This window comes from Neoarius graeffei, chromosome 2 (genome assembly GCF_027579695.1).
Source record: "Neoarius graeffei isolate fNeoGra1 chromosome 2, fNeoGra1.pri, whole genome shotgun sequence".
NCBI lineage: Eukaryota > Metazoa > Chordata > Actinopteri > Siluriformes > Ariidae > Neoarius > Neoarius graeffei.
The window spans coordinates 35576631-35601397 of NC_083570.1; the positions used below are offsets into that span (position 1 = coordinate 35576631).

Genomic DNA, 24767 nt, shown 5'->3' on the forward strand with positions numbered 1-24767 from the left:
AAGCAGACAGGCTGGAGAGAAGAACTGCACTGATCGCCAAGGAACTAGCTCGCTACAATGTGGACATACCTGCCCTCACTTAGCGAAACACGTCTAGCGGACAAGGGCCATCACATGGAACTTGGTGGTGGTTATACCTTCTTCTGGAGTGGTCGTAGCAGCACTGAACAGCAAGAGGCAGGCGTTAGATTTACTGTAAAGTCCCACCTCGCCCAGAAACTTGCCAGACTCCTCCCAGAGGGCATCAACAATCGCCTGATGACATTTCAGCTCCCACTTGGAGGCAAGAACAACACAGTGTTGGTTAGTGCTTATACTCCCACAATAAATGAAACGCATCACCAAGGCCTAGAAGAAACGAGCTGCGTGGAAGGCTCAAACTATTGCCACCTCCTCTACAGTACCTACCCATGTGTGCCTGACATGTGGGTGTACCTTCAAAGCCTGGACTGATGATGGCCTCATCAGTCACCTCCAGACCCACAACTGCTAAATTGAAGTCACGGTTATCTTTGACCCTGAAGGACAAACATCACCACCACCACCGTTTGTTTTAATAGTCTTAACTAGTACTGTCAGTATTATTCTTTTAGCTATTTCTGTTTCTTTTAAATACTTGATAAAGTGATATCTGACTTGATGCACGCCGCCATTGTTTTTCTCCATTCATAGTATATTAGCTAATAGCCTAGTAGTAGAGCAGCCAATCAGAGTACGCAATTGCTCATATCCAGTGAATGTGAATTGAATAATACTATTCATACCTATACTACTCTTGCTGCTATTACTTCACTACTATTGCCACTGACTAGTACTATTAGTACTTTGACTCCTACCCTTACTGCTACTAGTACTGCTACTGCAGTTATATTACTATAGTACACTGCTCAAAAAATTGAAGGAACACTTTTTAATCAGAGTATAGCATCAAGTCAGTTCAACTTCTGGGATATTGATCTGGTCAGTTAAGTAGCAGAGGGGGGTTGTGAATCAGTTTCAGCTGCTTTGGTGTTAATGAAATTAACAACAGGTGCCCTAGAGGGGCAACAATGAGATGACCCCCAAAACAGGAATGGTTTTACAGGTGGAGGCCACTGACATTTTTTCCCTCCTCATCTTTTCTGACTGATTTTTCACTAGTTTTGCATTTGGCTAGGGTCAGTGTCACTACTGGTAGCATGGTGCAGTACCTGGACCCTACAGAGGTTGCACAGGTAGTCCAACTCCTCCAGGATGGCACATCAATATGTGCCATTGCCAGAAGGTTTGCTGTGTCTCCCAGCACAGTTTCAAGAGCATGGAGGAGATTCCAGGAGGCAGGCAGTTACTATAGGAGAGCTAGACAGGGCCGTAGAAGGTCCTTAACCCATCAGAAGGACCAGTATCTGCTCCTTTGTGCAAGGAGGAACAAGATGAGCACTGCCAGAGCCCTACAAAATGACCTCCAGCAGGCCACTGGTGTGAATGTCTCTGACCAAACAATCAGAAACAGACTTCATGAGGGTGGCCTGAGGGCCTGATGTCCTGTAGTGGGCCCTGTGCTCACTGCCTGGCACCGTGGAGCTTGATTGGTGTTTGCTATAGAACACCAGAATTGGCCAGTCCACCACTGGTGCCCTGTGCTTTTTATAGATGAGAGCAGGTTCAACCTGAGCACATGTGACAGACGTGAAAGGTTCTGGAGACGCCATGGAAAATGTTATGCTGCCTGCAACATCATTCAGCATGACTGGTTTGGTGGTGGGTCAGTGATGGTCTGGGGAGGCATATCCCTGGAAGGACGCACAGACGTCTACAGGCTAGACAACAGCACCCTGACTGCTATTAGGTATCGGGATGAAATCCTTGGACCCACTGTCAGACCCTATGCTGGTGCAGTGGGTCCTGGGTTCCTCCCGGTGCATGACAATGCCTGGCCTCATGTAGCGAGAGTATGCAGGCAGTTCCTGGAGGATGAAGGAATTGATACCATTGACTGGCCCCCACGCTCGCCTGACCTAAATCCAATAGAACACCTCTGGGACGTTGTTTCGGTCCATACAGTGCTGCCAGATTGCACGTCAGGCTGTCCAGGAGCTCAGTGATGCCCTGGTCCAGATCTGGGAGGAGATCCCCTAGGACACCATCCGTTGTTTCATTAGGAGCATGCCCCGATGTTGTCAGGCATGCATACAAGCACATGGGAGCCATGCAAACTACTGAGTACCATTTTGAGGTGCTACAATGAAATTTCGGCAAAATGGACTAGTCTGCCGCATCATTTTTCGCTTTGATTTTCGGGGTGTCTTTGTAGGTTGATAATTTTCATTTCCATCAAGCGATGTGGCATCCTTTCATTCCTAACACATTACCCAGTCCATATCAGGAAAGATATCCAGCATGATTTGCTAGAGACCGGAGCGACAGAGCTGTCCGCAGCGGCAGCACAAATGGCCCGGCCGAGCCGCCATGGAATGCCTGGCCTCGTGAGCTCTCATATACTATTCTCCTTTCCTAACAAAGTGCCTTGCACAGTAAAGTAAGACAAACAATGTTGTGCCCCCATTGTGCTGTCTCTCTGGACCTCCAAACCTGATGCCAAGTGGTGTACAAAAGCGCCACAGACCTGACGGGTATGGAAATTGCCCTGCAGTGACAACTGACTTGCTAAGTGATGCCATCCATTGGCCATTTGAGTGGCTCTTCCACATACCATCTGATGGTGCGCCACTGACTCTATTGGGTTCATCTGTCACAATACAGTACACCAAAAAGTGCCCTGCTACCAGCGCCTATTGGTGATATACTATTTAACCCATAGATGGAACCCAGGCAGGTGCCACCACTCTGGATCAGAGCAGACCTGGGAGCAATGGTGATAAAGGGGTAACTCCGCTTTTCCCAATACTCAAGTCCTCCTGGACCTGAGACTCACCACCGGTTGCAGTTTAAAGTCACACCCAGGACTTTTGAAAATATCATGGGGAAATGGAATCGTGAACCCAATATCGTGAATCGAATCAAATCATGAATTGCGTGAATCATTACATGTGTAACTACTACTATTGCTTTTACTTACTAGCAACTGCTACGACTGTTATTGTACTACTATAATCACTATTGCTGTTTTATTGCTATAGTACTTCTCCTCTTACCTTTAACCCTGTTACTACTGACCACTGCGTCGAGGAACTGTCTTGTTGACTTGAACTTTCCTGCAGGGACGAGATCTACACCTGTGCAGTCCACTGAAATATTTGAGGGACGTCAGGATTTCTAATAAATGATTGTTTTATTGTGTACCCCGCCTTTCGCCCATAGTCAGCTGGGATAGGCTCCAGCTTGCCTGCGACCCTGTAGAAGGATAAAGCGGCTAGAGATAATGAGATGAGATGAGATTGTTTTATTGTTGGCTTACACTTTGTTTTTTTTGGAAGTTATTTGTAAATATCCATGACCGTAAAGACATACATATATATATATATATATATATATATATATATATATATATATATATATATATATAAAAACCCTTTGCAGTTTCCCTTTGGGGATTAATAAAGTTCTGTCTAGCTATCTGTCTGTCTGTCTATCTACCTAACTGCCTGTCTGTCTATCTACCTAACTGTCTGTCTGTCTGTCTGTCTATCCATCTATCTATCTATCTGCCTGCCTGCCTGTCTGCCTATCTGTCTACCTCCCTCCCTCAACTGCCGACATACTATCTTCCTGCCAACGGATTTTCCGGGCATTTGACCCGTCTCCATTATGAGCACCTCGATTGGGTTAAGGTCAGGCGACTGGAAAGACCATTCAATTATGGACAGCTCTGCATTCTTCCTCTCCAGTCAGTGTATCTCTCCCACAGCTTGGAGGTGCACCTGAGGTTGTTGAAAATCAAACCTTGGTCAGAAGATGTAAATAAAAGGCAAGGTGTCCACAGACTCTTTTGACAGCCCTGTGTAAATTTGGATTGAAACCCGCAGGCATATGGGATGAATATTGCTTACTGGATACTGTGCACACCTGTTCTGTTGGGGAAGAGGGACAAAAATGGACAGATGGAGTACAGAGGGGTGTGTGTGTGTGTGTGTGTGTGTGTGTGGTTAAAATGTGTTCTCCCCTCAGCAGGTTCTTTTTCATCACACTTCTCATAAAGGAAGTGATGTGGCTCTGATATCCTGCTTTTATCTGCAGGCCATCTTCATAAAACTGCTTCATAGCTCTGCATCCTCTTAAAAAAAATACCTGATCTCTGATCACATCCTTATTTTATTAGTTCATGCATCTCTCTCTCTGTTGGCCTTTTATGGCCTGATTTTTGTGCAGGATGTGTGTAAAACAGAGGAGCTTGAGGGGAGGAATATGTGATGGAGAGGAGAAAGTACCCGTGTGTGTAACAGTGACAGTGTTTTTATTGCTGATGCATGTTTTGCTGGAGGGTGTTTCTAATGATTGAAAATCACAGTAAAAGGCAAAATTCTTAGTTGGTGAAATTGATTTGTTGTTGATTTGATTTTTGCAAAGGACATGATCTAAGACTCTATCTGTCCCTCAGTGTGAGGTTAAACTGGCTCCGAAGCGTTCACGCCTGGAGAGCAGTGCCTCCGGCGAGGATGACGATGTCGAGGAAGATTCTGATTCTGACGAGGAATCGTCGGCGAAGGCACGTTACTTCGGTTATGTGAAGCAGGGCTTGTACTATGTGACTGAAATGGAGCGCTTCGCTCCTCCGAGGAAGAGACCACGCACAGTCCTCAAGAACTACAGACTGCTCAGCCTGAGATCGACCACGCCCGAGGAGCTCTACCAGAGAAAGGTGAGGTCAGGTGTGCAAGCTGACGTAATGCTTTTCAAGTGTCGCCCACATGCTCCTGTTACTCCATCAGATAGGCTTCTGGAGATTTTAGTTTTGTTTTCTGGAACTGTACATCCCATGCATAATCAGCTGACAATAATAACTTGATTCATTCATTTCTTTTCTATTTGTATTGAGACATTTCTTTTCAGGTGAAGTGAAAGTGATGGTTAGTCTTTAAACAGGTGGGCGAACGAGAACAGAACTCGACACACCCTGCCCTTGTTAGTAGTCCTGTAGTAGTCCATCAGAACACACGCTACCCCATTAACTCACTAAAGGATGGTTTCAGAGTCTTAACAGGATGTCGAGTGGCCTGTTAATATTGAAAGCCTTTGTAGTTTTGGGCCCCGCAGTGATTTGTGAGTGCAGATGCTTTTATTGTGGCTGGACTAACAGAGGTGATAATGCTTTGTTTATGACACAACGACTTAATGAGGAGCCATGGGAGCTGGGCAGAGACGTTAACCTGTGTCTCTCTCTCTCTCTCTCCCTCTCGGTCTGTTTCATGTGTCCATGTAGATTGATAACGAGGAATATGGCGAAGCTTTGTCTTTGGCTCATGTCTATGGACTGGACTCGGATCTGGTCTATCAGAGACAGTGGAGGAAGTCGTCTGTCAGCATCGCCTCTATTCAGGACTATCTGGTAAGTCACAAAGTGCGCTATCAAAAACTGGCTTTGTTTCAGTCATCAGGCCTCAGTCGTACTCACACTTAGACCACAGCACTGTCGGATCCTCCAACCTGATCGATGTGTAATTCACATCACATTTCTTGGTGACATGACAAACTAGCACAAGTGATAACTTTTTTCCTAGACTATCCACAACTTTAAACGTTAGTATAAACTGATGGTAAGAAGTATGACCTGCAGTTCCTAAAATTCTTTGGATTGCCAGCTTGCTAGGGTATAAGAAAAATAAAACATTTGCGCACACACTATTTAACAATTATTCGCCGAAGGCAAAGTGAATATTGGTGAATAATAACAGATGAAGTCAAGGTTGTTATTCACTGATATTCACTGAGCCTGAGGTGGATAATTGTTTTAGTATAAATACACGGGTGTTTATTAAGAAATATATATTTTTAAATTGTTTCAATCTTCAAAAGCAGCATGCAAATGTAAAAAGGCACAGTGCAGACTTGTCACTGATTTATACCGAGTCACATAAAATAAATCACAATTCCACCTTACCTTTGAATAGTTGTAGACCGAACTTCGTAGCATCTTTAGTGCTTTTAGGAACAGCATTTTCTTTCATCGTTTGTAATTCTGCCTCAGTTACAGTGACGAAGCGATTGGCAGCCATTTTGCCGAATCGCTCGAGATGATTATCGAGAAATAGTCCGAATTTCTCGACCAGTCAGCATGTGCGATTTTCTATAATCACCTGTGTATTTATGCTAATGGTAAATAATCACCATTGGGATGTTAACATCAACAAGTCTCCATCGTCATACCATCCTGATGATAATTTTCCTGTAATCGCATTCACTGAGCTCCTGGATCACATCAGATATTAAGTCAAAACTTTGGAGAAAAAAATCCAAATGTAAAATCTGTAAAAGACTTGTGTAGCTCTTGTTTAAATTTGTCAGACAAATCATGCAGTGGTTATATTTCAATTGCATTTTTATAAGGGGAAAAAAAAGTGTATACGGTCATGTATAGCTTGTGTGTGTGTTTAGAGTAAGATAAAGAAGCGTTCCTGGGTGCTACACGAGTGTGTTGAGAGGGTTCCAGAGAACGTGGACGCTGCCAAGGAGCTCTTACAGTATGGTCTGAAAGGAACTGACCTAGAGGCCCTTATCGCTATTGGCAACGGAGAGGATGGAGGGAGGTGGGTGCTTCTTTCGCGCGCACACACGTTTGTCACGCTATCCTTGTGAGGACCTTCCATTGACATAACTATGAATACAGTTAATTAATGCTGTGCCTGCACCTAAACCTAACCTTAACCTCAGTAATGAAAAGGAAACTTTTTGGCTCTTTTACTTTTTAAAATTTTTTGTTTAAAAAAACCCCACAACAACAGCAATTTCCTTGTGGGGACCATCCAAATGTCCCCACAAGGTTGAAATTGTTAAATTTTACTATCCTTGTGGGGACATTTGGTCCTCAGTAGTATATAAACACACACACACAGAGTCCAATTTGTGTATTCATACCAGAGCTAATGAAAAAAAAATCCGTGATCTGCTTCACTTGCGCTTGTACAGTGGTTCTAAAGTCCATCCCTAACAAAGGTACTAATCAACCCATGATGCACTGGGCTTAATAACAATGGCTATAAAGGTGCTCACTTCCCCTTCGACTCTTGGATATACAGCTATTCTTCAGTCTCTTGCTGTCTTGGGATATCCAATTTCATCTGAGGTCACTAAAGTGAGAAAGTAAAAGTAAGATGCCATGATTATTTATAGCATAGTAAACAAATGAAAACAAAATACAACCCCGATTCCAAAAAAGCTGGGACAAAGTACAAATTGTAAATAAAAATGGAATGCAATGATGTGGAAGTTTCAAAATTCCATATTTTATTCAGAATAGAACATAGATGACATATCAAATGTTTAAACTGAGAAAATGTATCATTTAAAGAGAAAAATTAGGTGATTTTAAATTTCATGACAACAACACATCTCAAAAAAGTTGGGACAACGCCATGTTTACCACTGTGAGACATCCCCTTTTCTCTTTACAACAGTCTGTAAACATCTGGGAACTGAGGAGACAAGTTGCTCAAGTTTAGGGATCGGAATGTTAACCCATTCTTGTCTAATGTAGGATTCTAGTTGCTCAACTGTCTTAGGTCTTTTTTGTTGTACCTTCTGTTTTATGATGCGCCAAATGTTTTCTGTGGGTGAAAGATCTGGACTGCAGGCTGGCCAGTTCAGTACCCGGACCCTTCTTCTACGCAGCCATGATGCTGTAATTGATGCAGTATGTGGTTTGGCATTATCATGTTGGAAAATGCAAGGTCTTCCCTGAAAGAGACGTCGTCTGGATGGGAGCATATGTTGCTCTAGAACCTGGATATACCTTTCAGCATTGATGGTGTCTTTCCAGATGTGTAAGCTGCCCATGCCACATGCACTAATGCAACCCCATACCATCAGAGATGCAGGCTTCTGAACTGAGTGCTGATAAAAACTTGGGTCGTCCTTCTCCTCTTTAGTCCGAATGACACGGCGTCCCTGATTTCCACAAAGAACTTCAAATTTTGATTCGTCTGACCACAGAACAGTTTTCCACTTTGCCACAGTCCATTTTAAATGAGCCTTGGCCCAGAGAAGACGTCTGCGCTTCTGGATCATGTTTAGATATGGCTTCTTCTTTGAACTATAGAGTTTTAGCTGGCAACAGCGGATGGCACGGTGAATTGTGTTCACAGGTAATGTTCTCTGGAAATATTCCTGAGCCCATTTTGTGATTTCCAATACAGAAGCAGGCCTGTATGTGATGCAGTGCCGTCTAAGGGCCCGATGATCATGGGCACCCAGTATGGTTTTCTGGCCTTGACCCTTACGCACAGAGATTCTTCCAGATTCTCTGAATCTTTTGATGATATTATACACTGTAGATGATGATATGTTCAAACTCTTTGCAATTTTACACTGTTGAACTCCTTTCTGATATTGCTCCACTATTTGTCGGTGCAGAATTAGGGGATTGGTGATCCTCTTCCCATTTTTACTTCTGAGAGCCGCTGCCACTCCAAGATGCTCTTTTTATACCCAGTCATGTTAATGACCTATTGCCAGTTGACCTAATGAGTTGCAATTTAGGTGGTGTTTACATTAGACCGTATCCGTCTCGTTTTCGTCGTGGATGCACTGTCTGTTCACATTAAAACGCCGGGAAACAACTCCACAGGCGGAACAACTTGAATCCGCCAGGGCCCACATATTCAACCCAGTTCATATCTGATCCGGTGCTGTGTAAACATTGAGATGCGAGGAAACGCAGTGCTAAGCTCTAGCTGACGTCGTCATGGGACAAAGTCACTGTGACATCCACCTTCCTGATTCGCTGGCGTTGGGATCACACACACAGCGGCTCAGTCCCGAATCACTGCTCGTGCGCTTCACTCGTGTGCTCTGTGAGCTGCGCAGGGCCGGAGTGCGCACCCTCCAGAGGGCACTCGCTGTTCAGGGCGGAGTGATTTGGAGCGCAGGAGGAAGCGCTGAGCCGCACTGAGGTTTATTTACACATTTCAACTTATTTACCTCCTTCAGGCGCTTAAACTCAGTAAGAACATGAACATCACAGCCAGGTGTGTTTATCTGCTGGAGAAGGTGTTCGCTTGCCATCCTTCCACTTGCAAGTGGTGAGTGACTTGCGCATGCCCGATATGCAGTGGGATCATGTGATGTGCCGTCTAATTAGTCATGTGATTAGCATATCCGTGTATTGGCGTTGCTGTGTGCACGCGAATCGTTTTAAAAACGTTAATCTGATGAGCCGCTGATACGGTCTAATGTAAACACCACCTTAGTCCTCCAGCTGTTCCTTTTTTGTACCTTTAACTTTTCCAGCCTCTTATTGCCCCTGTCCCAACTTTTTTGAGATGTGTTGCTGTCATGAAATTTCAAATGAGCCAATATTTGGCATGAAATTTCAAAATGTCTCACTTTCGACATTTGATATGTTGTCTATGTTCTATTGTGAATACAGTATCAGTTTTTGAGATTTGTAAATTATTGCATTCCGTTTTTATTTACAATTTGTACTTTGTCCCAACTTTTTTGGAATCGGGGTTGTAGATATTTATCTCATTTGATTAAATATTTTCAGATTCCATTTTGCCCACTATGTAGTCCAAGATCCCGTCTGCATTTTCATGTAGTAGCAATTTTTAATTCTCAAATCTGATTGGAGAAAAAGGTGCTTGGGAGGTTTCTATAACAGCAGCTTGGCTCAGGACAGTAGTTCCAGCTGCAAGGCATTAGTGGTGTAACGGCCCGTAGTTGAGCCGTGATCTGTACGGACCTACCCCCTCCCCAATCCCCCACGCAGTTCGGCACATAGGTCAACCATGAATTAAGGTAAAAATTTTCAGCGGATTTTCGAAATCTTATTATATAAATCAGTAAGCAACGTTGCTTTGGAACAGTCAGAGGTTTTCCACCATGGCAACGTCTTCGAGAGAGAAACTGGGGGGGGAGACAGGCTGGTGAAGGAACGACTGTTTATAGCTGCTGTGACATCAATAATAACTTGTTACATGGATCTCATCTCATTATCTGTAGCCGCTTTATCCTGTTCTACAGGGTCGCAGGCAAGCTGGAGCCTATCCCAGCTGACTACGGGCGAAAGGCGGGGTACACCCTGGACAAGTTGGCAGGTCATCACAGGGCTGACACATAGACACAGACAACCATTCACACTCAGACCTACGGTCAATTTAGAGTTATCAGTTAACCTAACCTGCATGTCTTTGGACTGTGGGGGGAAACCGGAGCACCCGGAGGAAACCCACGTGGACACGGGGAGAACATGCAAACTCCACACAGAAAGGCCCTCGCCGGCCATGGGGCTCGAACCCGGACCTTCTTGCTGTGAGGCGACAGCGCTAACCACTACACCACTGTGCCGCCCTGTTGCATGGATGTTGCACAATATTAAATGTAACTACAAACTGATGAAAAAGTCCTTTCTTCCACTCCTGATTTAGGTTCATCTTACCAGGCGATGTGGACATCGATGATGCTCCGTATGAAGATTTCCAGTCGTTCGAGGAGGAAATGGAGAGAAGACGAGAGAGAGAGGCCAAGAAAAGACAAGATCTACTTAAGAAAGTAGACTTCAGCAAGTGAGTTTCTTGTAATACACCTGACCACACGCACACTGCTGGAAGGGAAGGCACATTAAGAGTGGCGCAGTAATACCCTTCCTCGAGAGAGTAATGGAGGAAAAAAGATAGAGAGGAGGTCCTAAAGGGGGAGAGAGGTGGAGGGTGAAATTAAAGTCTTTTATATTTGCTTCTAATCTGCATGACTTAATTTATACTCTGAGCCCAGAGCCTGAAAGAAGGGGGGGTAAAAAAGCTTCAGACAAATCATGCAGATGCACACGGAGGGTGGAAGAGGAAAAGCTAACACGCTAAACACTACTAATCAGCAGTCTTGTTTACACACTGGAATGCTTGTACGATTTTTCAGCCCATAACCTGCTGCAGACATTTAACATGCTCCCTAATGTCTCGCCTCACACAGCCTTCTGAACTGCAGCCATTTAATTACAGCGCGGTCCCAACAGCCATCCAATTCCACTCCCGCTGCGTGCGTGCGTGTATGTGTGTCAGAGACTTTATGGCTCTGTATGGTGCCTTCACATGTGCTGTCTGATAAACAGTCCATGATTTACTCAAGATTTGTGTGTGCAGACTTGATGACACCTGAAAAACTTACTGATTTTAAGAATAGGGTCTGCCACTGAGAATTGCGTCTTTGATCATTTTTTTCATTTAGCACCCACAATATGATTTTTTTTAAGGTTATGGTGCTGATTAGTATGAGTAAAAAGCAAGCAGAAGCCTGTTTCTCCCAGTTTAAGACAAAATTCCACAATTTACTAGGTTTTAATAACAAGAAAATTCATCAGCATGTCTCCAAATGCTCAAAAGCTTTCAAATGATGTCATGGTAGTCGAAGTTGGGAAAAGAAAAACAAGCAGTGCATGTCCATGGGGGCAGGTGGTACACCACTGTTTATATCAGTCATTCTGGAAATGTTAATCTTCATAATGTCCTCATTCATAACTCCATGCACAAAGATTTAAAAATATGTTGCTGTTTGACAGATACAGTACATAATCCATGAATTTGCTCATTTCCATAGTTATTATTGATCCTAGTGGTCAAAAATGGGACAAGCACTAATAGAGATTTTCTGGGGCAGGATTCCCGCTGCCCCATGCACAGTGGAGGAGCAGCACACAGGAATGTTAATGGCAAGGCTGCCAGATTGTGCTTGCTTAAAATACTTTACAGGCACCAAGCAAACGACTGGAATTAAATCTAACAAAAAGCCAGCTTGTAGTATTCGAGTCCTACTCGTGCCCTAATTTTAAGGACTCATGACTTGACTTGGACTTGAGCACTGATGACTTGGACTCGGACTCGTGCATTAACTGCATTCGGACTCATAAATTGGAGACGAGGACTCTGATTTTTTTTTCTTTATTTTTTGTAACATGCCATAATAATTTGGCATAAGATATTTATATCCACATTAAATTTTGTACGAATTTTGTGCGAGTGTCACAGCTGTGTGCCTTGGCGCGTGCATCAGATAAACTCTCGGGTGCACTCCAGACAGTGCGCCCACCAAGCGGACACTCTCGTGCACCGTAAACGACTCATGCCTGCACAGGATTAAGGCGCAATCAGCGTGCCGATATAAAAACCTTAAAAACACACTTACTTTGCGAAGTATTGAGTTGCATTGCTGACACATTACCGAGCTTTATTTCCTTGTTTGGTTTCCTGATCCCTGATTTCCTGTTTCTCGTCTTTGATTCTGCTGAATCTATGATAGCCTGTTTGTGCCTCGCTCGACCTACTGCCCGTTTTACGATTTTGCCTGTCGTTCTGGATTGTTTACCCGTCTTCACTTGTATTAATAAACACACCTTCTGCACTTACATCTGTCTCCCAACCATCTCTGACAGAATATTTCATGCTCCCTGACAAAGAGAATGCACATTCTTTCTATTATAAAATTATAATTATGATATTTGTTAGTACATTTAGTGGTACATTTAGTGGTACATGATTTATACAAATCTAATAAAATTTTCCAGCTGTTGCACCATGCCACTGCATCTACCCAAATCAAGACAGAATCACAACCAGAGAATTACTGGAGCAAAAAGAAACCCATTTATTTAATAAATGACATATCTGACATTTGGACAGTTTGCCGATTCCTCTATTATCGCCCACTTCATATTGTCTTTCAGTAATTACACCGTGTCAGTCTTGCGTGCTTTGGCAGGATTTTGGCAAGCGGATGCTCGCACATGCATTGTTAATTATGCACACCTGCACGTGATTAAGACAAATTGGTGCGGCACGGTGGTGTAGTGGTTAGCACAGTCGTCTCACAGCAAGAAGGTTCTGGGTTTGAGCCCAGTGGCCAGCAAGGGCCTTTCTGTGTGGAGTTTGCATGTTCTCCCCGTGTCTGCGTGGGTTTCCTCCGGGTGCTCCGGTTTCCCCCACCGCCCAAACACATGCGGCTAGGTTAATATGGGATGGCCTTGGGCTGAGATGCCCTTGACCGAGCCACCTAACTCCCAACTGCTCCCCGGGCGCTGTTAGCATGGCTGCCCACTGCTCTGGGGTATGTGTGTGTGTGTGCATGTGTGTGTTCACTGCTTCAGATGGGTTAAATGCAGAGTGGAATTTCACAAGTGTGTGATGAATAATCTTTCTTTCTTTCTTTCTTTCTTTCTTTCTTTCTTTCTTTCTTTCTTTCTTTCTTTCTTTCTTTCTTTCTTTCTTTCTTTCTTTCTTTCTTTCTTTCTTTCTTTCTTTCTTTCTTTCTTTCTTTCTTTCTTTCTTTCTTTCTTTCTTTCTTTCTTTCTTTCTTTCTTTCTTTCTTTCTTTCTTTCTTTCTTTCTTTCTTTCTTTCTTTCTTTCTTTCTTTCTTTCTTTCTTTCTTTCTTTCTTTCTTTCTTTCTTTCTTTCTTTCTTTCTTTCTTTCTTTCTTTCTTTCTTTAAGGACTGTGTCAACGCACACTCGGTGCGAAGTATTACGTGACATTTCTACACTTGGCAGAGCCTTTTTTCTCTGGGTTGATCTCCTAGTTTTCCGATCCGTTCCTAGTTTCCGTTTTTGGTCTGTGCGTGTGATACTCTGTCCTCGCCCGACCCATTGCTTGTTTCTCGTTTATGATCTTGCCTACCGTTTTGGATTGTTTGCCGCTTTTTATTAATAAAACATGCTTCTGCACTTACATCCATCTCCTACCTGTCCTCTGACACACTGAATAAGTGTACGCTCTAAAGAGTACATTTCTGCATTTATTGAGGTACATGTAAACATTTTCCCTACATTTTGCAGTGGTGAGCTTAGAATAAAAATCCACAAACCAACCTCTGTCTCCAATTCTCTCTGGTTGGTGGTGCACTATCAGCGGTGAGTGGGACTGTCATGAACTGACAGTTTCTCATTTTGAGGGCTCGAAAAGATAACCATTTATTCTGGAATAGCATTGATAATCTTCTGCCCCTTCGTCCGACACACAGGAATCCCGGTCACGATCAGAATTCTCTCCAAAACGTGATTCCATATCGTGCTGCGCGCGTGAATGAAACTGACACTTGGATCTTTGTTACACGTGTGACATCACGCACCCCTTCGGGATCTTCCAGCAGATTCTGTGAAAATCGGCTGATCTTATTAATTTTCCATCAGTTTATGGCCTTTTGGATCAGCTATGGTTCGAAAACACATGATCAATCAACATAATGATCGTTGCTTTGTACAAGGAAAAAAGTGGGGTTTAGAGGCATTACATACACTTTTTAAGATTCACTAGTCCTTAGCATAAGGCACCTGTGGTATACTCTGCATTTTATTTAACTTGAGACTAATGTTGTAATTTTCACTGCAGTGCTCGTTAATCAGTGTACAGGAAGTTGAATAATTTGACAAAGAATTATTCATTCAAACCTGTTGGATTTAAAAGTGGTGTTAATGAGGATGCGGTTGCTTTTTCTGTCAGCGATGCATCTCGTTGTGGCTCAGGTTTGTAAAAGACGAACCACACACACGCACGCACACACACACACACACACACACACACACACACACACACACACACACACACACACACACACACACACACACACACACTCTGTTTGGGCCATTTATTGTAGTGTATTTTCTTTTCTTTTTCTTTTTTTTTTGTTAAACATGCAGTAGAAAAACTTCATTAAAGTCCATTTAACTAACACACACACAATCACATGCACATGCACCCAGATTGTTCACTGCAGTTTGCTGGTGTGATTATGGAGTGGAAAACCAAAGGCCATCATTTTGTTAATTCCTTTTTAACTGCGCAGCCATTACAGTGGCACAGCACTATCGATCACAGTGCTCTGTGTGTGTGTGTGTGTGTGTGTGTGTGTGAAGGCTGGGCAGGACTGCTCACTGGCCCAGGCTTTGTTTTTTCACTCAACTAATGCTCCGCACGGTGCAATTACCATTAAAATTGCTGTTCAGAACTGTGAAAGTACAACTGGAGTTAGTGACCTCCATTACATACACACACACACCTCTTTCTCACAGTTGACTACTCCTCCAGCACATTACTGCAACAGTTTCACCCTTCCTAGCCCTGAAAGTGCAACACTTGATTGAACAATGCAAATTATAATATACTGAAGCTGTTACTGCTCACCCTATGAGCTCATACACTTCTCTAATCAGGCTTTTTTCTAGAAGCACCAAGTATGTTTTAAAAGGGAAAAAAAATGTAAATTCAGAGTTGTGTTCAGACACAAATCAGCAGCGTATCATATAGATATTTAGGCAGTGCCTAAAAGCAGAGCTTCTGAGCAAATATTATAGTATTATGAGCAAAATATTTGTAAGGGCACAAAATCAACCTGAATAGAATAATAGGAACGTGCAGCTGCTTCACCCACTGCCTGTTTTTCGACTCTACCTTTGTCTCCATTTTGGATCTGTTTGCTAGCGTGTTTTCAATAAAACTGTTCCCGTACTTGGTTACATCCATCCATCACCCTTACATGACACAAACTGTGAACTGTCCAACAAGCTAGTGAATGAATAAAACTGTTTTAAATAGTTTTATATGAAACGGTTGTGAATGTTTTTTGTAAAATGTGTTTGTGATTATTTACATTATTTTTTTTTAAAAGCTAATTAAAAATAAGCACTGGATTTAAAAACCCGTCTATCTTATGTAAATAAAGATACAAATTTCATTGTATGTTGGTCAGGTTTATAAGATGCATTGCCTTGCCTTGATGATCAGGTTCCCTGTGGTGGTACATGTTCATACATATGGACATCGTACGGTGAAGCCATCAGAAATCAGGCCAGTGCATTTCTCTTAAGTACAGTGGTGCTTGAAAGTTTGTGAACCCTTTAGAATTTTCTATATTTCTGCATAAATATGACCTAAAACATCATCAGATTTTCACACAAGTCCTAAAAGTAGATAAAGAGAACCCAGTTAAACAAATGAGACAAAAATATTATACTTGGTCATTTATTTATTGAGGAAAATGATCCAATATTACATATCTGTGAGTGGCAAAAGTATATGAACCTTTGCTTTCAGTATCTGGTGTGACCCCCTTGTGCAGCAATTACTGCAACTAAACATTTCTGGTAACTGTTGATCAGTCCTGCACACCGGCTTGGAGGAATTTTAGCCTGTTCCTCTGTACAGAACAGCTTCAACTCTGGGATGTTGGTGGGTTTCCTCACATGAACTGCTCGCTTCAGGTCCTTCCACAACATTTCGATTGGATTAAGGTCAGGACTTTGACTTGGCCATTCCAAAACATTAACTTTATTCTTCTTTAACCATTCTTTGGTAGAATGACTTGTGTGCTTCGGGTCGTTGTCTTACTGCATGACCCACCTTATCTTGAGATTCAGTTCATGGACAGATGTCCTGACATTTTCCTTTAGAATTCGCTGGTATATCGGAAACTGTATGAAAAGCGGTCAAATCGTCAACTGCCGAGTAACTTTTTCACTCGTCGCCAGGAAGATGCACAAAAACAAGATTTGACATGTGGTATTAGCCCTGTTTACTTACAGTCCTCGGGAAAGCCTGCAGCTACACAGTCTCAGCGTCTGACACCGTTTGTGGACAGGAACGCGCATATTGAGGTAAGAAACGACTTTTTGCTGAAGTTTTTGGCACTTTCCTCTTAACTGTCAAACAATGCAAAGAATATAATATATCCTAATTATCGAGAAAAGTTTCAAATTTAGAATGAAATGCTACTGATTTGACATTTAGATCTAGTTTTGAGTTACTTACAATTGCAAAATCATGAAAATGAGAATACCTTACTAAAGTAATTTTATGCAGATAAAACTTAATATTTAGATCTACTGCAGGCTAAGTTTAACTAATCAAATGTAGTTTAGTGTACATGTGAGTCTTCGTAATACACAATAGAACAGCTAGTGAATCTAATAGGCTATAGGCCTAAGCTTTTGCATGAAACTGTTAATGTTGTGGTTTAATGCTTCTCAAATTTAAATACTGTACATGTTGATATTAGGAGATATGTACTGTGATTTTAACTTCTTTTAAAACTTTTTTTTTTTCAAGCTTTAATCTTAGCTTTTGCTGCAGAGAAAACTCTGGCCATGAGTGATGTAGAAGATCTTGTAGCCTTGTGTAAAGAAGTAGCTAAAGATAAAAAAAATAATAATAAATAAAAAAGCCTTGGATGCACTTCACATGGCAAGAAGTAGTGCAACTTACAAGCTGATTCATGGACCAGGGAAAACTTGGAAAGACTGTTCACCCAAGAAAAAGAAAAAGCTTGCTGCCAACTTAGGATGTGTAATTTTTCAGCAATATAATAAAGTTATGAGCTATGAAATAATGTACATTGTTTTTGTATTGACTAATTTTCAAAAATGCTATCCTGTTTCAGTAATATTTACTGAAAATAAACTTATTAAAAATGGTAATGATGTTTGATAAGTTTTAGTAGCCCTCCACTAGTCAGAGGAGTGGAGCCAGTCAGATGAAATACCCCTCAGAGGTCATGAGATTTCTTGAAAGTGTGAAAAATTATGTTCTTGTAATTTGAAAGTTTGCATGCATTTTATTCTAAAAGTTTCTCAAATTTTAAAATATGTGCTATGAATTCTGTGAAAAGGTCCTGGCTTCTGGGGGCCTTTGGCCCCCAGACCCCCCAGCAGAGCATTGCCCCTGCACCCCAGTGGGGGCATAGCCTGCCCCCACACCTCCTGGCTTGATGTTCACTTTTTTTTAGATATCCCCAGTGGCATGCCTGTATAATTCAGAATTCATTGTTCCATCAATGATGGCAAGCCGTCCTGGCCCAGATGCAGCAAAACAGGCCCAAAACATGATGATAACACCATCATGTTTCACAGATGGGATAAGGTTCTTATGCTGGAATGCAGTGTTTTCCTTTCTCCAAACATAATGCTTCTCATTTAAACCAAAAAGTTCTATTTTGGTCTCATCTGTCCACAAAACATTTTTCCAATAGCCTTCTGGTTTGTCCACGCGATCTTTAGCAAACTGCAGACGAGCAGCAATGTTCTTTTTGGAGAGCAGTGGCTTTCTCCTTGCAACCCTGCCATGCACACCATTTGTTGTTCAGTGTTTTCCTGATGGTGGACTCATGAACATTAACATTAGTCAATCTGAGAGAGGCCTTCAGTTGCTTAGAATTTATCCTGGGGTCCTTTGTGACCTCACCGACTACACACCTTGCTCTTGGAGTGATCTTTGTTCGTCGACCATTCCTGGGGAGGGTAACAATGGTCTTGAATTTCCTCCATTTGTACACAATCTGTCTGACTGTGGATTGGTGGAGTCCAAACTCTTTAGAGATGGTTTTGTAACCTTTTCCAGCCTGATGACCATCAACAACGCTTTTTCTGAGGTCCTCAGAAATCTCCTTTGTTCGTGCCATGATACACTTCCACAAACATGTGTTGTGAAGATCAGACTTTGATAGATCCCTGTTCTTTAAATAAAACAGGGTGCCCACTCACACCTGATCATCCTCCCATTGATTGAAAACACCTGACTCTAATTTCACCTTCAAATTAACTGCTAATCCTAGAGGTTCACATACTTTTGCCACTCACACATATGTAATATTGGATCATTTTCCTCAATAAATAAATGACCAAGTATAATATTTTTCTCGAGGGCGGCACAGTGGTGTAGTGCTTAGCGCTGTCGCCTCACAGCAAGAAGGTCCTGGGTTCGAGCCCCGGGGCCGGCGAGGGCCTTTCTGTGCGGAGTTTGCATGTTCTCCCCGTGTCTGCGTGGGTTTCCTCCGGGTGCTCCGGTTTCCCCCACAGTCCAAAGACATGCAGGTTAGGTTAACTGGTGACTCTAAATTGACCATAGGTGTGAATGTGAGTGTGAATGGTTGTCTGTGTCTATGTGTCAGCCCTGTGATGACCTGGCGACTTGTCCAGGGTGTACCCCGCCTTTCGCCCGTAGTCAGCTGGGATAGGCTCCAGCTTGCCTGCGACCCTGTAGAACAGGATAAAGTGGCTAGAGATGATGAGATGAATATTTTTCTCATTTGTTTAACTGGGTTCTCTTTATCTACTTTTAGGACTTGTGTGAAAATCTGATGATGTTTTAGGTCATATGTATGCAGAAATATAGAAAATTCTAAAGGGTTCGCAAACTTTCAAGCACCACTGTATGGAGATCCGTACACAAAGCATGCGGGGAGCTCCGCTATAATTTGAATCAGTCACCAAGAGTATCATTAAGCAAGTATAAGTCCTGAGTGCATAGACACTGTAGTGAAAGATTATACACAGGAACACACAGTTTCACAAGAACAGTTTAAACCTGGATGAAAATGATGCACATACATGTACAGTGTCTTGCAAAAGTATTCATCCCCCTTTGTGTTTGTCCTGTTTTGTTGTATTACAAGCTGGAGTTAAAATGGATTTTTGGGGAGTTTGCACCATTTGATTTACAAAACGCGCCTACCACTTTAAAGGTGCACATTGTTGTTGTCATTTTTTTTTTTTTTTTTTTAATTATGACACAAACAGTAATTTAGATTTTTAAAAAAGCCACGAAAAAACCCGTTCTGGACTGTTTACCTGTTTTCACTTGTATGAATAAACACACCTTCTGCACTCACATCCGTCTCCCAACCATCTCTGACAGAATACTTCACACTCCCTGATAAAGAGAAGCACAATCACCTGTTCATACGTCATGTTCAGGAACAAACTAATGATAATGGCGCTAAAACAGCCACCGTCAAATGGTGCAGTCTGAATGTTTGACTCGACTCGGACTCGACTTGGATCAGTAGTGGACTCGACTCGAATTTTTTTTTTAAATGACCTGGGCTTGAACACTGGGGACTCTAGACTGGACTTGGACTCGAGGTTTAGTGACTCAACTACAACACTGCTACGGGGCTGCTCAGCTCTCTCTCTCTCTCTCTTTTTCTTTTTTTTTCTTTCCCCTCTGTGTGTATGTGTGTGTGTGTGTGTGTGTGTCTGCCTGCAAACATACACAAAGGACACATGTAAATAAACTGCTGGTAATCCGACACAGGTGAGACTCGTGTAAAATCAACTCCTGCATTAAAATTACTAAAACAATGTTTTCTACAGGGCGGCACGGTGGTGTAGTGGTTAGCGCTGTCGCCTCACAGCAAGAAGGTCCTGGGTTCGAGCCCCGGGGCCGGCGAGGGCCTTTCTGTGTGGAGTTTGCATGTTCTCCCCATGTCCGCGTGGGTTTCCTCCGGGTGCTCCGGTTTCCCCCACAGTCCAAAGACATGCAGGTTAGGTTAACTGGTGACTCTAAATTGACCGTAGGTGTGAATGTGAGTGTGAATGGTTGTCTGTGTCTATGTGTCAGCCCTGTGATGACCTGGCGACTTGTCCAGGGTGTACCCTGCCTTTCGCCCGTAGTCAGCTGGGATAGGCTCCAGCTTGCCTGCGACCCTGTAGAAGGATAAAGCGGCTAGAGATAATGAGATGAGATGAGATGTTTTCTACAGATGTTAATGCACAGTCTTTCTTTTTCTTTCTTTTACATACTTCACTGTTCTTGATCTTGTTTTATAGCAAACACTTGGACTTAAATTTAATTAATAGGGAGAGGGAAAGGGGGATTATGGAGTGCATAATGGAATATGTGTTGAAATAGTTTCTTCTTTAGAGGCTGAGAAAAAGAAGAAAAATATCCTGTTTTTCTGATTGCCAACTTTTTGGGCTAGTTTCAGGTCTGTGTGGTTTTTGAGACGGACTTGTGCTGAAAAGTGGTGAACCCTGGTTAAAGATAAAGATATTACCTTTATCTTTTACTTAGAGATATTACCTAAACACAGAGCTGCCATACTGTATGCTGTGAGGTTACTCTAAAAATATCCTCGCCTCCAGCTTATTTAATGCCTTTGCTTCTTTCTTTCACAGTTTTATTCTTTTACGTACTTCACTGTCCTTTCTTTCATGCTTTCTTGCCTGCTTTCTTTCTTTCAGCATTTTTGTTACTTTATTTCCAGTACAGTACGAGTTTAAATCTTATTATTTTGTGGCATTAATATACGGACTTGCTCTCCCCACTGCATTTTGCTTCAACACAAATCATCAGATCTCCTCTGCCATCTTTGTGGAGTTAGAAAAATGCAGAATGCAGAGTTTACTTTTAAAAATGTGTTCATGTTTTAGGAGTGATGCCATGTTGTGTATGCCCAGTGAATGTCCTCTTGATCCAGGTTGTCTCCTTTAGATTTGATTTCAGTACAAGTGTTAAAATTTATATTTTTATTTATATATATATATATATATATATATCTATATATATATATATAATTTATTTATTTTTTTCCTCTGTGTAGATTAACGCTGGAGCAGAAGGAGCTGTGTAGAAGTAGACTGAAACTGCTGTGCTATTTGGATCGACTGGCCACATATGAAGTAAGAATAAAGGTTTAGCGTACACCAACGCTGAGCACACTAGGTGTTCTAATTAGGGCCATGATTGCAAGATTAATGATATCATTAATATTAAAAGTAAGAGCAAGTATGGAAATAAAGTTGTACTCGGTTGCTTTTGATAGCACAAACGGCAACAAACCAGACTGCTTATTTTTATTTTTTATGTAATTTGCCTTTTTTTCTTTTACAGTAGGTGTAATTTCTTATTGAAAACTATTGTTAAATATTATGGTGCATCAGTTGCCCTCACTTTCATAAAATCTGATGCATTTTTGTTTGGGTGTTCCTTTTCACCAATAAAGACATCCTGTAAATTTTTTTGACCATATTCAAAAGTCTAACGGTGGCACCATGAGGTTCATTTTTTTTTTTGCCAAAAAACGCTTATTTTATGTTTTCGTGTAAGGTTTGAATCACAATGTTGGACTCCATTTATTGATTTCTTGTGACCCAGAGATCATGTTAAGAACCTTTGCAAGGGATTGAAAAGCATTAATTTGATATATTTGATGATCATCTGCTCTCAACACCAATGTCACAATGGGATGGCTTGGCATCTTACCAGAGGATAAAGGCAACACTCACAAACTTCATTGTGACAAATGATGTGGCAGAGCGTGGGGTTAAACTCGCCCATGAGAAAGTTGGTTCTGCCACAATAGAAGAAAGATTCCAGAACATTGTGCAAGTTGTAGCAAAAGACAGAGAAATGGTTCCAAATCTGAGACGGCCACATAGGAAATGGACACTGAGAATTTGCTTCTTAACATTTCACTTGTATCTTCAGTTGTCTTGAAAACAGGTAATCCAGCATCGTTATAACTTTAATAGGGGCTAGCATACGCATAGGCGGCAAGCTTAAAACCAGGGTTATAACATTGATAGATGATGCTAGTGACACCCTAAAATAAACCTCCAAATATTTTTAGACATTCTAGACATACTGTCTACAGTATCTAAGATATTTGGTATACTCTATAAGGTGCCATAATGTTTCATGAAAAGTGATGGAAATTTTGTCATAAAAGTCATAAAATAGCAGCTTTTTCCATAACTTTGAGCTCCTGGTGCCACCATTAAACTTTTGAATTTTGTCAAAATATTTCACCCAGTGTGTTTTCTTACCAAAAGGAACATAAAAACAAAAATGCATCATGATCGGAGGAACTTTTCATTTTTAGGGGGCAACTGATGCACCCTATTAAATATTACATATTGTGTGAAGTTGTATCACCAAAAACTGTACCTAATAAATCTACATCTGGTCCTTGTAGCCCTGTACCAGGGCTATGTAGGTGTTCTGAATGATTTGACTCTGAATAGTACAACCTGCTCCCAAACAACACAGGACTTGTTATGCCATTGCTGTTACTATGGTTACAGCATATGTTAGGGAGTTTGTTAATGTGTAATCTTACACAGTGTATATTTACCATCATGACACTATGCTTCAAAAAAAATAAAATAAGGATAATATTAGAATGGCATAATTACAAACGTCTTCTAGATGTACACCCTCCAGCCACTTTATTAGGAATGTAGTAATACTATGCCCTCAGAACAGTCTTAGTCCTTTGTGGCATGGATTCTACAAGGTGTTAGAAACGTTCCTTTGAGATTCCGTTCACGTGATTGCATGGCGATTTGCAGATTTCTCAACTGCTCGTTCATGCTGCGAATCTCCCGTTGTACCAAAACATCCCAAAGTTTCTTGACTGGATTCAGATCTGGAGGCCATTCAAGTACACTGAACTCATTGTCATGTTCATGGGATCGGTCTGAGACTACGTCTGCGTCGACATAATGGGATGAACATGTACAGCAGCAATCCTTAGATAGGCTGTGGCATTCAGAGGATTCTCAGTTGTTATTAAGGGGACAAATGTGCACCAAGAAAACATTCCTCACACCGTTACACCACCACCACCACCACCCTGAACCGTTGACACAAATGTATTAATGATGTTGGTGCCAAATTCTGACCCGACCATGTGTATGTCAGAGCAGAAATTGAGATTACTCAGAACAGGTGACATTTTTCAATCTTCAACTGTCTGGTTTCTGTGACTCTGTGCCCATTATATCTTCAAATTCCCATTCTTGTTTTCTGCTGTTGTGACTATGCCATAGCTACAGCGTGCATGTCATGCAGAAGTATAACAGTTTCTAACAGGTTTCTTGTTAACAAGCCGCATTTTTTTCTGTCGTTAAATTAAAATGGATATATTTTGGAAAAACATGTGGTTAGTTTCTTTTCGGTTGCCTATTTCAGGAAAACGTGTTTCAAGAAGTCGTTCAGATTTGGCTCCTCTTTCTACATCACAAAGGGAGCTCATGAGAATTACACTGCCCCCTCAACTAAGGCTACATCCACACGACAACGGCAACGAGATGTTATTTAAAAATATATCGCGTCCAAATGGGCAACAATCAGTAAAATATCAGGTCCATATGGCAACACAACGCTTGCTGAAAACGATGCAATACACATGCCACACCTCTAGGGGCGCTGTAAGATGGTCCCTTCGGAGACACCAGAACAATAGAAGAAGTAACGACGCATGCGCATAAACTATTATGCGCAAGACTTCATATTAGCCACAAAGTCAGGAAAATCTGTTTGTAAAATTACATTATAATGACCAAATACAATGAAAAGTATTTTTCCAGTCTCACCTGTGAAAGGTAATCCCATGTGATCTCGTTTGGACAGAAAACCTGTTGGTACAGTTAAACACAGCTAATCTTTATTCTCCGCTTTGACCTTTCCAAAATGGCGGCGAGGATGACGTATGATTCTACGCGGAAGGCGGCGTCTTGAATGGTCCGGAATAAAGTGAATGATACACGTTGATGGAATTAATTTGTTGTTTCTCACCTGTGAAAGGTAATCCCATATGATCTCGTTTGGACGGTAAACCTGTTGGTACAGTTAAACGCAGCTAATCTTTATTCTCCGCTTTGACCTCTCCAATATGGCGGCGAGGATGACGTATGATTCTACGCGGAAGGCGGCGTCTTTAATGGTCCGGAATAAATTGGATTAATTTGCTCCTCTACGCCCTTTTTAAGGAATGTATTGTCGGACTTAAATCAACATCTGAAGAGGTGAGATCGCTCCTTTTTTCCCCTATTTTTGCTGGCGGGATTGCACCATTACACAATAAATATTCACAGTGAAAATATTTTGTAAGCGCGTTTCATGAACCAAGTTATAGGAT

The 24767-nt window shown here is 41.9% G+C and overlaps 1 protein-coding gene across 2 annotated transcripts in view; it reads left to right on the forward strand.

Moving 5' to 3' along the window:
- Positions 1-24767, forward strand: part of nbas (NBAS subunit of NRZ tethering complex) — a 547303-nt gene that overhangs the window by 107216 nt on the left and 415320 nt on the right. For both annotated transcript variants that reach the window (XM_060914124.1, XM_060914123.1), the window contains exons 15-19: positions 4538-4798; positions 5360-5485; positions 6532-6683; positions 10521-10658; positions 21447-21525. In XM_060914124.1, the coding sequence (XP_060770107.1) occupies positions 4538-4798; positions 5360-5485; positions 6532-6683; positions 10521-10658; positions 21447-21525 (756 nt within the window). The remainder of the gene's footprint in view (positions 1-4537; positions 4799-5359; positions 5486-6531; positions 6684-10520; positions 10659-21446; positions 21526-24767) is intronic.